At 42.2% G+C, this 14,234-nt stretch overlaps 2 protein-coding genes across 9 annotated transcripts in view; one reads left to right on the top strand and one right to left on the bottom strand.

The window, feature by feature from the left end:
- NUDT5 (nudix hydrolase 5) overlaps positions 1 to 14,234 on the bottom strand; it is a 1,423,229-nt gene that overhangs the window by 689,869 nt on the left and 719,126 nt on the right. The window lies entirely within an intron of this gene.
- Positions 1 to 14,234, top strand: part of ITPR2 (inositol 1,4,5-trisphosphate receptor type 2) — a 320,952-nt gene that overhangs the window by 266,320 nt on the left and 40,398 nt on the right. For all 8 annotated transcript variants that reach the window (XM_083399206.1, XM_083399209.1, XM_083399210.1 and 5 more), the window contains one exon: positions 13,605 to 13,712. In XM_083399206.1, the coding sequence (XP_083255332.1) occupies positions 13,605 to 13,712 (108 nt within the window). The remainder of the gene's footprint in view (positions 1 to 13,604; positions 13,713 to 14,234) is intronic.

Consider the following 14,234-nt stretch of genomic DNA (forward strand, 5'->3'; position numbering starts at 1 on the left):
TGCCCTCCTCTGTACACGTTCTAGTTTGTCAGTGTCCTTCTTGAACTGTGGTGCCCAGAACTGGACACAGTACTCCAGGTGAGGTCTGACCAGAGCAGAATACAGTGGCACTATAACTTCCCTTGATCTAGATGCTATACTCCTATTGATGCAGCCCAGAATTGCATTGGCTTTTTTAGCTGCCGCGTCACACTGTTGGCTCATGTCAACCAAGACTCCTAGATCCTTTTCACATGCACTGCTCTCAAGCCAGGTGTCACCCATCTTGTATTTGTGCCTCTCATTTTTTTTGCCCAAGTGCAATACTTTACATTTCTCCCTGTTAAAATTCATCTTGTTTGTTTTGGCCCAGTTCTCTAATCTGTCAAGGTCGTTTTGAAGTGTGATCCTGTCTTCTGGGGTGTTAGCCACCCCTCCCAGTTTGGTGTCATCTGCAAATTTGATCAGGATGCCCTTGAGTCCATCATCCAAGTCGTTGATAAAGATGTTGAATAAGACCGGGCCCAAGACAGAACCCTGTGGCACCCCACTAGTCACTCTTCTCCAGGATGAAGAGGAACCATTGATGAGCACCCTTTGGGTCCGGTCAGTCAGCCAGTTACAAATCCACTGGGTGGTAGCATAGTCAAGACCGCATTTTACCAGCTTCTTTACAAGAATATCATGGGGCACCTTGTCAAATGCCTTGCTGAAATCAAGGTAGACTACATCCACTGCGTTCCCTTCATCTACCAGGCTTGTAATTCTGTCAAAAAATGAGATCAGGTTAGTCTGACATGACTTATTTTTCCGAAATCCATGCTGACTATTGGTGATCACAGCATTCCTTTCTAGGTGCTCACAGATTGTTTGCTTAATGATCTGCTCCAGAATCTTCCCTGGTATTGATGTTAGACTGACTGGGCGGTAATTATTTGGGTCCTCTCTTTTCCCCTTTTTGAAAATAGGGACAACATTTGCCCTCCTCCAGTCTGCCGGGACTTCGCCTGTTCTCCAGGAATTCTCAAAGATGACTGCCAGTGGTTCTGAGATCACATCTGCCAGTTCTTTTAATACTCTTGGATGCAGTTCATCTGGCCCTGGAGACTTGAATACATCTAAACTAGCCAAGTATTCTTGTACTATCTCCTTAGTTATTCTGGGCTGTGTTTCCTCTGCTGAATCATTTCCTCCAAATTCTTCAGGTCGGGCATTGTTTTCTTTATCGGAGAAGACTGAGGCAAAGAAGGCATTGAGGAGTTCAGCCCTTTCTGTGTCCCCTGTTTGCATTTCACCATCTTCTCCTCTGAGTGACCCCACTGTTTCTTTGTTCTTCCTTTTGCTACGAACATACCCATAGAAGCCTTTTTTGTTGCTTTTAACCTCTCTAGCAAGCCTGAGTTCATTCTGTGCTTTAGCTTTTCTGACTTTGTGTCTACACGTGCTGGCTATTTGTTTGAATTCCTCTTTGGTGGTTTCCCCCCTTTTCCATTTTTTGTACACATCCTTTTTTAATCTTAACTCAGTTAAAAGTTCTTTAGATAGCCACCCTGGCTTCTTTAGGCACCTTCCATGTTTCCGTCTCATTGGTATTGCCTGAAGTTGTGCTTTTACTATCTCCCTCTTAACAAACTCCCAGCCATCATGAACTCCCTTTCCTTTTAGTATTACTGTCCATGGGATCTCACCCAGCACTTCCCTAAGTTTTATGAAGTCGGCTTTCTTAAAGTCAAGAAATTGAGTCCTAGTATGCTTGGCTGCTCCTTTCCGTTGTATAGTAAACTTCAGAAGAGCATGATCACTTGCGCCTAATGATCCTTCCACTTCTACCCCATTAACCAGGTCATCGACATTGGTTAGGACCAGATCTAAAATGGCTGTTCCTCTTGTTGCTTCTCCCACTTTCTGGACAATGAAGTTGTCTGCAAGGCCAGTGAGGAATCTGTTTGACCTTATGCTCTTGGCTGAGTTTGACATCCAACAAATATCTGGGTAATTGAAGTCCCCCATTACTACTATCTCCCTTCCTTTTGCATGCTTGGCCATCTGTTCCAGGAAGGCATCATCTATGTCCTCCGTTTGGCTTGGGGATCTATAGTAAACTCCCACAATGAGGTCACTGTTATTCTTCTCTCCCTTAATTTTGACCCAAATGCTCTCACTTTGGCTTTGAGGTTCTAAATCTTGGATCTCTTCACAGGTATACACATCCCTGACATATAACGCCACTCCTCCTCCTTTCTTGTCTGGTCTGTTTCTCTGAAATAGATTGTATCCCTCCATTTTTACATTCCAATCGTGGGACTTATCCCACCAGGTTTCAGTGATGCCTATTATGTCATATTTAGTTTGCTGTACCAAGAGCTCAAGCTCATCTTGTTTATTTCCCATGCTTTGTGCATTAGTGTACAGACATTGAAGTCCATTAGTCATTCCCCCGTGTCTCTTATTTAAGGATTTTTTCCTCCCACCACTAGGTCTGCTTGCTGTTTGCTCCATTTGGTCTATGACATTTGGATGATCATCTTCATCAATTAATAGTCTCCTACCTTCAGGAGCACTGTCTCCCTCCCCCACATTAGTCAGTTTAAAGCCCTCCTGATGAGGTTTCTTAGTTTTTTGGCAAAAACATTCCTCCCAACCGTTGTGAGGTGCAGCCCATCGCTTGCCAGAAGTCCATCCTCAAGAAACTGCAGTCCGTGATCTAAGAATCCAAACCGTTCCTGTTTACACCATTTGCGAAGCCAGCTGTTTACTTCCACTATTTTCCTCTCTCTCCCTGGGCCACGTCGTTCAACTGGGAGGACAGATGAGATGACGATTTGTGCATTTAATTGCTTCAATTTCCTGCCCAGAGCCTCGTAGTCTCTTTTGATCTTCTGGAGGCTATTGCTTGCAGTGTCATTGGTTCCCACATGAACCAAGAGGAAGGGGTATTTGTCAGTGGGTTTTATGATTCCTTGCAGTCGTTCAGTTACATCTTGGATCTTAGCCCCGGGGAGACAGCACACTTCCTGAGACATCTTGTCAGGCCCACAGATCACTGCTTCTGTTCCCCTCAGTAGGGAATCCCCTATCACCACTACACGCCTTCTCTTAGGTTTGGTCAGGGTTCTTCCGTGAGCGGTCCGTTCCAAGGTCGCCTGCACATTCCCTGAGGACTGACTTTGCTGCTCATCTTCATATACGTGATCGACTGTAATGAGGGAGAGATCCTCAAATGGAGTCTGCTCTTCGTCTTCCATGCTAGGGGAGAGGACCTCAAAGCGATTGTGTATTTCTAGACAATCAGAGCGAACCCTGGGCCTCCTACTTCTTTGAGTCACGTTTCTCCACATATCGGGCTCCTGTGTTGGTGAACTAGCCTCCTTCTCAGGGGAGTCCTCTGTCTCCTCCTTGGTGGAGACGGTGTGCTCTGTTGCTTCCAAGAAGAGCTCCAGCTCTCTAATTCTTTGGAGCGTAGCTACACGTTCCTCCAGTTGCTGGACTTTGTCTTTTAGGAGGGCAATCAACATGCAATTGCTGCACGTAAAGCTGCCTGCAACCTTTGGCAAGATGGCAAACATTGCGCAGGAACCGCAGGCGACTGCAGCTGTTCCCTCCCCCTCCATCTTGAGAATGTGTCGTTGGGCTTGAGACTAGCTCCCCTAAATCTAAAAGATGGTTCAAACTGCGCGTGCCGATAGGCACTCCCACAGCTAATCACCTGCCTCAACAGAAACCCTGCCCCCTCTGACCTTTGACCAGGGAAAGCAGCTAATCAGCCACAAGAATCACACACACAAGAAACCCCTTTTGGCTCCTTCTTCAGCCGCTGCCCTGCAAACACTGATAAGCTCCTCCCACAGCTAATCACCTGCCTCAACAGAAACCCTGCCCCCTCTGACCTTTGACCAGGGAAAGCAGCTAATCAGCCACAAGAATCACACACACAAGAAACCCCTTTTGGCTCCTTCTTCAGCCGCTGCCCTGCAAACACTGATAAGCTCCTCCCACAGCTAATCACCTGCCTCAACAGAAACCCTGCCCCCTCTGACCTTTGACCAGGGAAAGCAGCTAATCAGCCACAAGAATCACACACACAAGAAACCCCTTTTGGCTCCTTCTTCAGCCGCTGCCCTGCAAACACTGATAAGCTCCTCCCACAGCTAATCACCTGCCTCAACAGAAACCCTGCCCCCTCTGACCTTTGACCAGGGAAAGCAGCTAATCAGCCACAAGAATCACACACACAAGAAACCCCTTTTGGCTCCTTCTTCAGCCGCTGCCCTGCAAACACTGATAAGCTCCTCCCACAGCTTATCACCTGCCTCAACAGAAACCCTGCCCCCTCTGACCTTTGACCAGGGAAAGCAGCTAATCAGCCACAAGAATCACACACACAAGAAACCCCTTTTGGCTCCTTCTTCAGCCGCTGCCCTGCAAACACTGATAAGCTCCTCCCACAGCTAATCACCTGCCTCAACAGAAACCCTGCCCCCTCTGACCTTTGACCAGGGAAAGCAGCTAATCAGCCACAAGAATCACACACACAAGAAACCCCTTTTGGCTCCTTCTTCAGCCGCTGCCCTGCAAACACTGATAAGCTCCTCCCACAGCTAATCACCTGCCTCAACAGAAACCCTGCCCCCTCTGACCTTTGACCAGGGAAAGCAGCTAATCAGCCACAAGAATCACACACACAAGAAACCCCTTTTGGCTCCTTCTTCAGCCGCTGCCCTGCAAACACTGATAAGCTCCTCCCACAGCTAATCACCTGCCTCAACAGAAACCCTGCCCCCTCTGACCTTTGACCAGGGAAAGCAGCTAATCAGCTAATTCTTATTTGCTGGTTTTTAAGTGCACTATAAATGCACTATAAATAATGAGAAATAGAGTGATAATGTCTTAAAGTCTTAAAACAGCTTCTCTGGAAAGCCACTCCAGCCACCCTCTTGGGAAGAAAAATCCCCTAACTGCACAAAAGGTGTAATTTAGGTCCCTAGACTGAAATTGGTGTGGGGCTTTGCTGAATTTGCAGATTTCTCTCTGAGCAGTGTTGCACCTCAGTTGATTGCAGTGCCAGAGCTCAGAGATAATATGGAAACGTGACTCCCTTGGGACTCAAATCATTGCTTGCCAGGCCTGATGCTTGTCATAGAACTTTTTATGTTCTGCATGTTTGTTTTTGTAGTCATCATCCTGATGAGACAAGATAGCAGTGTCATTCTGACACCATCTAGTTAAATGCCAGCAGAATCAGAAGCTGTTGCAAGGCACTTTGACTTGGACTGGTAGGACTGAAATAGGAGAACCTTGCAGTTCATTAAAATGGTATATAACACTACTTTACGCTCTCTCTAAAGATCCAGTGTGGAAGGTGCAACAGGGGCTTGACACTAATGAGCCCCAGAAATATGAAACAAATGTCTGAAGGTGCTGTTCTGTTGCGAAGAGAATCCTTGGCAACTTTCTTTCTCTGCAACTTGTTGACTTTTTGCCCATTAGAGTATTATCCTTTAGTGTTATGCATAACTTAGCCCAGAGTCAGACATGTGACCTGACAATGCATATCCTGTTGACTTCAGTGAGACTCTGGTGGAGGAGAGCAGGCATTTGATCTCTCATTTAAGGAGTTTTGCCCCACTGAGTATTTTTAAAAATAATGATATTATTATTATTATTATTAATAATAATAATAATAATTTCTCACATACAAGCACAGGTGTTAGCCTAAGAATGATGATAAACAGAGATGCTGCCTAATTAAAGAGATCCAAGATTTGGCTAGCTGCATGAGTTGTAATTGATAAATTATTTAAGCAAATCTTCATATATTTGCATATGAATATAATAGCTCTGAAATGAAAAGTGTGCATTTCTTTGCTTTTAGATGGGCAGCATTTTTTTAGAAGGAATTCCCTCCAATGCATGTCAAGAAGGGAAAGTCTTCTAAGATAACACTTGCTGTTTTTCTAAATGTTTGCATTAGACAAATGTTAATTTCTTTGTTTTTAAATCTGCCAGCTAATCAGAAACACATTTTAATTGATCAAAAGTATTGTAATCAGTTGCCTGATCTAATGAACAATTGCAGCACTAATAATAAGGCTATCACAGATCCAATCCATGTTAACCCTTTGTAGATTAAAACACACACAGTAACAATCAGTTTGGAATCACATATCTGTACTGCAAGAAAGTAGTATGAATAAAACAATACAAGTAGCAAACTTGGTGGAAGGTATTATGCACGACACCATTTGCAAATAAAAAAATTCAGGCCTTCATAGAAAACATTTATAAACTGTTAAAAACATCAAAAAACAATAAACATCTGAAGTGAATTTATTTATTTTTTAAAAAATATTTTTATTAAGTTTTTTTTACACAAAAAATAAAACAAAAAAGAAACAACAGAAAAAGCAGAAAAATACAAAGTTACGAAAACACAGAACAACAAAAAACATCAAAAAGAAAAAAGCAATAATAAAAACAATTCCATCTTCATAATATTTCTTGCATTAACTTATTTCACCGACTTCCCCATACCTCCCTTCACTGTATTCCAAATCTTATATTTAATCAGCAAATCCCTTCCCTCTGTCTTAATTAATCTTTATCTTAATTTTGGTATCTTAATATAACTTAATCTCCTTAGTATCTTAAAATATTGAATCTTTTAATTTTACAACTTTTTACTAATAACCTTTTACATTCAATCTGATGTCATTCTAACATTCATTGATCTTATAATATTTCTGTAGATAATCTTTGAATTTCTTCCAGTCTTCTTCCAGCGTCTCTTCTCCCTGGTCTCTGATTCTGCCGGTCATTTCAGCCAATTCCATATAGTCCATCACTTTCATCTGCCATTCTTCCAGAGTGGGTAGCTCTTGTGTCTTCCAATGCTGTGCGATGAGTACTCTTGCTGCTGTTGTGGCATACATAAAAAAAGTTCTATCCTTCTTTTTCACCTGTTGGCCGACCATGCCCAGGAGAAAGGCCTCTGGTTTCTTCGGGAAGGTGTATTTAAACACCTTTTTCATTTAATTATAGATCACTTCCCAGAAGGTCTTAATCCTTGGGCACGTCCACCAAAGGTGGAAGAATGTGCCTTCAATTTCTTTACATTTCCAACATTTATTATCGGGCAAATGATAGATTTTAGCTAGCTTGACTGGTGTCATGTACCATCTATATATCATTTTCATGATATTTTCTCTTAAGGCATTACATGCCGTAAATTTCATAACCGTTCCCAGTCAGCCAACATTATGTCATGACCAATATCTTGTGCCCATTTAATCATTGCAGATTTCACTGTCTCATCCTGTATATTCCATTTCAACAGCAAGTTATACATTCTTGACAAAATCTTAGTTTTGGGTTCGTTTCTAATTTTGATTTTTCCACCTGGAAGCCAATTTTCCTGTCCAATTTATATGCCTCCATTATCTGATGATAATGAAGCCAGTCTCGCACTTTGCTTTTTAATTTTTCGAAACTCTGCAGTTTTAATTTATCTCCCTCCTGCTCCAAAATCTCCCAATATTTTGGCCAATTGGCCTCCATATTGAGCTTTTTTAGAGCTTTAGCTTCCATTGGAGACAACCACCTTGGGGTTTTATTTTCAAGTAGATCTTTGTACCTTGTCCAAACATTAAACAATGCTTTCCTGACAATGTGATTTTTAAACATTCTATGCACCTTAACCTTTTCATACCATAAATATGCATGCCAGCCAAATACATTGTTGAATCCTTCTAAATCCAAGATATCAGTGTTTTCAAGAAGTAGCCATTCCTTCAGCCAGCAAAAAGCTGCTGCTTCATAATAAAGTTTTAAGTCTGGCAGGGCAAAGCCTCCTCTTTCTTTGCATCAGTTAGTATTTTAAATTTTATTCTTGGCTTTTTGCCCTGCCAGACAAATCTAGGTATGTCTTTCTGCCACTTCTTGAAACAGTCCATTTTGTCAATAATCTGCAATGTCTGAAATAAGAACAACATTCTAGGCAATACATTCATCTTTATCGCAGCAATACGGCCTAATAGTGAAAGTTTCAAATTTGACCATATTTCTAGATCTTTCTTTATCTCGGTCCAGCATTTATCATAATTGTCTTTAAATAGATTCCCATTTTTAGCTGTCATAATAATGCCCAAATACTTTACTTTCTTAACCACTGTCAAACCTGTCTCATTCTGAAACCTCTCTTTCTCAGTTTCTGTTAGGTTCTTTTCCAAAACCTTTGTTTTAGATTTATTCAATTTAAATCCTGCTAACCGACTAAACTCCTGAATCAGTTCTAAAGCTCTTGTTGCACTAGATTCTGGCTCCTGTAAAGTCAAAACTAAGTCATCTGCAAATGCTCTTAATTTATATTGTTTGGCTCCGACCTGTATCCCTTTAACCAATTGGTCCTTTCTGATCATATTCAGCAAAACCTCCAGGACTGATATAAAAAGCAATGGGGAAATTGGGCAACCTTGTCGTGTTCCTTTTTCTATTCTGAACTCCTCTGTTACAACATTGTTAACAATTAGTCTAGCTTTTTGTTCAGAATAGATTGCACCTATACCATTTTCAAATTCTTGGCCTACCCCCATCCCCTGGAGATTCTTCTTCATAAAGCTCCAAGAAATATTGTCAAAGGCTTTCTCCACGTCCACAAATATCAACACTGGATGTGAGGGCGATGGATGTGAGGGCGATCTGGCTGCGACATCTGTCACCCCATTGATCGCCAGGGTTGATTCGGCTGATCTGGCTGGCTAGGCGGGTGTCCCCTTCCTCCCTCACCGCTCCATGTGCGTCCCTCCCGAAGCTGCGTGCTCGGTGGAAGAGGACGACCATCCCAGATAGAAGGAGTGTACCGTTCTTTGGTCAAGGGTATACGATAGCTGCACTCCCCTGCTAGAACCTCCAAACAAGCTCAAGGTCCATCTGAAGTAAATTTAAACACAGATGTAACTGTTCAATCATGTGCCTTGATGGGCCCAACAAAACACAAAAGTTTTTGGTAGGAGTCTACAGGAGTACAGTTATGGCACCTTCCTATGTCAGTAGGGGAATTCCAAAGTCAAGTTCTGTCACACTAAAGGAATGACTCTTTACACATACAGAATGGGCACTATGTGGCACTTGTAGAAGCACATCATTGCTTTGATTTGCAATCATTCATCAACCACAGAAATGACACCTAGTCTCAGCAGCTGCAGGCCTTTCAGTTCTGAGGCTTTCTCTCTTAACATCTCAGTATGTTGGCTTTGTTTCTATACCCTGTCAACTCCGAACCCAGGTCTACTAGGAACAAGCATGTTTTAGGATGCTCTCATCTTCATGCATCTTGCATATTCATTTAGGAAGGTGAGTCATAATGTGGGTGTTGGGAACAGCTCCAGGGGAGAGGACAGGAAAGAGAAGAAGTCCTTCTGTGTGATCAAAAGTCCATTCCACTTACACACAGACAACACGGAATGACACCCAATATCATCATAAACTCAGTGAGAGCAATAATACTGCTTGTTTATGTAGTGAGCCTTGCTTTAAATGCATATTTAACACAGAGGTGTAATCACCCGAAAAGGCAGGATGCATAGCATGCTGTTCCTAGAAGTGTATTCTTACTACTGTAGATCAGAAGAGCCCACTGAAAACCCCTAATAGCACTTACCTTTGACTTTGCATGTGCATTGTGGATGCAGAACCACAGCTGTCAGCTCTGTTGCATCTCAGCTACAATATTTGAGAACTTGAACTTTGAAAAGTGAAAAATCCTAAATCCTCAGACCAATAAATGTGCTTTTGCATTTGTATCAGTTTCATGTGTACGGGTTTTTGTTACCAGATTTTCTTTTTCAGAGACCCGAGTTGACTTAGTTTTGTAGAGGCGGTTTGGTGAGTCCTTTACTTCTTTACTAAAGAGGGCTGAGGCTCTTCTCATCATTAGCTAATAGATTTTCAAATTTACACATGGACCCATGAGGCCATGTACCATTTTTCCTAGCTGAGAGCTGCATTTCTTAGTACTTTGAGAAAATCTGATGAGGTACAGAGAAACACTTCAGAGTTGGAAATGGCCTCAGAGATTATATTATTGCTTATGTCCAGTATAGAATCTTATTAGAAAACACATCCCACTTACTAAGCATTCTTGCTATTGTGTGTGTTTAATCACATCTGGGATTGGTGCTGAACTAAATTTGAGGCAAGAAAGGTTCCTTTGATTAAGGATTCAGCAACCTTGACCTTCAGTCAAAATGAAAGTCTACCTAGAAAAACACCGCTAGGAGACTAGATAAACCATTTCTTCTTTTATCCATCTTTTTAAAATAATAATAATAATAATCAAATCTATCATACATTCTCTGTATGAGTGTCCATAATACCAGCCTTAGATAAAGAAGCACCTGTTGCTGTATCCAGAGCTAGATTCCTGTTGCAAGATTCACTGTTCAAAGCCTAACAGTATAGTCGTCATAATGAATCAGTACATTCACTGATTTACATATGCTGTAGATAATGGACACAATCCAGCAGCATTGTCCTGCTCAGGAGGACATTCAGCTGGATTCTGCCCATTATGGTGTGTGTTTTTTTAACCAATTATGTTTGTAGATCCCTGTAACTTTTACAAGATCAAAGATGCCTTTTTGTAATGTTGGATCCCCATTACTGGCAAGGGCACATGGACCTGAAAGAAAACAACTTTCACTTTTCAGTTCAGATTTGTGAAAGATTCAGGGAAGAGGCGGAAGAGATGTCTTTTTTGCTTGTAGACCACCTGGAAGTTATTGAAAAGCAATAAATGTTGTATTCCATTTTTATGAATGCCTCCTTTCAAGGTAGCCTCACCTAAAGTCACCTTACAGTATAGCGCATCTAGATAGTGTGCTCAGAGGGACATGCAATGCAATAAACCAGACTCATTGCTGAAACAATATATTGCAGCAGGCACCCTCTGCTAAGCTGAAACACGCTTGTACGAGATGAAGACAGAGCTTGCAATTTTGTATTAAAGGGAATCTGCAAGAAGCTTTACAAAAAGTTCTACATTTTAATTTTAGGAGAGATAAAGAATTTGCAGTGGGTTTCCTCCTCTCAGATATAGTATGATCTCCTGATCATGTATGAGAGATTTCCTGACTAAGATTCCACCTTGATTGAAGGGCAAGACCACACAACCTTTAATTGAGAAATTCTTCCTTGCATCACACTTAGTTCAGCAGTCCCTGGAGTATCCCAAGTAGATGAGAGACATAAACCACCAAGACCATAAACGTGCAGCAGAACCATATGTTGGGAAGGAGAAGTAGTGTGTGTGTGAAGTCTAAAAGCCAGCTGACCCAATCAGAAGAGGCCCTCATGCATTAGCTTCAACTGAATATACCCAAAGGTTGGGTATATGTATTTATTATGTAGAATCATAGAATCATAGAGTTGGAAGAGACCACAAGGGCCATCGAGTCCAACCCCCTGCCAAGCAGGAAACACCATCAGAGCACTCCTGACAAATGGTTGTCAAGCCTCTGCTTAAAGACCTCCAAAGAAGGAGACTCCACCACACTCCTTGGCAGCAAATTCCACTGTCGAACAGCTCTTACTGTCAGGAAGTTCTTCCTAATGTTTAGGTGGAATCTTCTTTCTTGTAGTGTCTCATATTTTTACTCCACCATTGGACAACAGTCCTTATATTGGCATACAATAAAAACAAAAAAGAGCCATTTTCCATCAGTGCCCTGATAAGATTTTAGAGACAGGAAACAGAATAGGGGAGGGAAAATTCAAGGACAGGAAGGACTTAAACATGGAATTTACAGGTCAGATATAAATAAATATTTCCAAAAAGCATATATAATATGGGGGAGGGGGACAAGGATGCTGTCAGACCTGGATCATGTTCAGTAGAGGGTGCAGTGAGGGAGAAGGAGATGAAGGCCATCTGTATCCAATGGCAGCGGCAGGGCTAGGTGCTCAGACTGAGTGAGCAAAGCTGACCCTGCTGCTTTTAGAGACTGGTTAGAAGCACCAATTTTTCAGTTAAGCATTATATACATTGATTAAACAGGAAGGGGGCAGACGGAAAAGAAAACAGGGTCCCTTCTCTTTTAATAGTTGTATGAAACTATTGACAGGGCCCCTGTCCTCTCCTTGCCATATTCTGGGAATACCACCTAGAATGCTCTGTCCTGTTGGTGCAAGGAGATATCTTACATTGGTGTGGGCTGGTCTCCCTGCAGATCCCTCCTTTGTTCAGAGCAGGGTTGTGATGCACAAGTTAACTCCTCATCTGACATCCCTCAGATCACCAGTTTGGTACCCACTGTAGGAGTTTTGGGGCTCACATAGCATGCCGTGCCCAGAAAGAAGGCATGAGCATGGAGTAGGTCAACAAGGTGACTGTGGGAAATGGCTCAAGGATGGACAAGGCAGTGGACGTAACAAACAATGACAGATATACCAGAGCAAATCCCAGCCTGGGCCAAGTGAAATTATCTGAAGAAATGAATCAAAAGGGAGGTTAGGCCTGGCTTCCAGTGGCCTATCCATGCCACTGCTTGCTAGGGAAAGATTAGCTCTTTCAGTTGCTACAGAGAACATAATCAGCCTAATTAAACCTCTCAACTTGTGATTCCAGAATCTCCCATTGTTCAGTGATTAATACCCTGCTATTTTTAATGTTTGTTAACAAATTGTTATCTGTGTGGTAAGGTGTTAAGAGTATAAAACAATACTAGATTTTGGAAGGGAAGTTGCTACATGCATAATAGAAATCACTATTCAGCTTTGATGGTACACAGAGAGTGGAAATAACTTTATAACTGTTATTACAGGGAGTCTAGCTAAAATCATTTTTAAAAACTATCCAATTCCATCTTGCTTTTCTTTTCTTGCTTTGCTTTTCCTTCCTTCCTTTTTTAAAATGCACGTTTTCAAACTATAAGTGTTGGCACCCTCATTCAACATTCTCCAGCCACTGAATGCTTAACCAAACACAAGATCTGACACAACCTCCCAGGACACACACACACTTTGGAGAAACTTCTTGGCAAAGCTCTAGAAGGTGAACTGTGTGGTAGCAAAAATGGCAAAGGGTCTAAAGGAATCCTTAACATGAATACATTGTACAGCCGTACCTTGGTTTTTGAACAGCTTAGTTTTCAAACATTTTGGCTCCCGAACACCGCAAACCTGGAAGTGACTGTGCCGGTTTGTGAACTATTTTTGGAAGCCGAATGTCTGACGGGGCTTTTGCAGCTTCTGATAAGCTGCAGGTTTTCAAACATTTAGGAAGTCAAATGGACTTCTGGAACAGATTCTGTTTGACTTCCAAGGTATGACTGTATTGTGCTTTTGTGGACTGCTGCTTACTTTGTCAGATGTATAACGTGAAGGGTGATTGGATTCAGTGGAGGACAGGATTCACTTAACAGTTGTGTAGAAGAGGGCACAGGGTAAGCATCATCGAACAACAACCAGGACCCATGGTTGATCCTTGAGGATGGGCATATTTTTATTCTTACTGATGGAAGAAACAAGCCTTACTCATTGTAGTATGTAATATGGGTTTATGGGTTTTGCAGAGATGGGGAGAGAGTTCTGACAGGGACTGAATCAAATAGTTTCCACCCTTTGCCTTCTAGCTGGCTCGCCACAATAAAATACTGCAGCACATGCTGAAGCCTGGGTCTGATCCAGAAGAAGGAGATGATGCTTTGAAGCACTATGCTAATCACACAGCCCAGATTGAGGTAAAGAGTTGTTCACTGAATGCAAAACATGTAGAGTCAACACACTTGGACCTCTGGAAAATGCCTCTGAACCTCCCAGTTCCATGAACGTCACAAAGTTAGCCATCTCGTTAAGAATCTTCATTGCAGGGAGTGGAGTAGATGAAGCTGGAGATAATTTCTAGTCCTTTATTTAAATGAGGCATCCACTTGAGTTCCACTCTAAGGAACAGTTCATTAAAAGAGGGAGGGGGATGTGACAGCCACCATTCAGTTCTGAACAATGTGAAGAAGGATGTGCAGAGTAGACAAAATTAAGTACCGTATTTTTCGGTGTTAAACCTCATGCCCCCATGTATAAGATGCCCCCTCTCTTCTGGGACTCCAAATTGAGAAAATTTGGGGAGATTGCCCAGAGTTGTTGAGCTTTTTTCGGGAGGATTGCCCACAGTTGCTGAGCTTTGGGGGGGGGGGGGTGCCAAGAATTGTTCACCCACAGGACCGCCACAGCCAATTGTGTGCACGTCGACAAATCCACCAATC

Source organism: Podarcis tiliguerta (assembly GCF_965153285.1).
Source record: "Podarcis tiliguerta genome assembly, chromosome: 10".
Classification (NCBI taxonomy): Eukaryota; Metazoa; Chordata; class Lepidosauria; order Squamata; family Lacertidae; genus Podarcis; species Podarcis tiliguerta.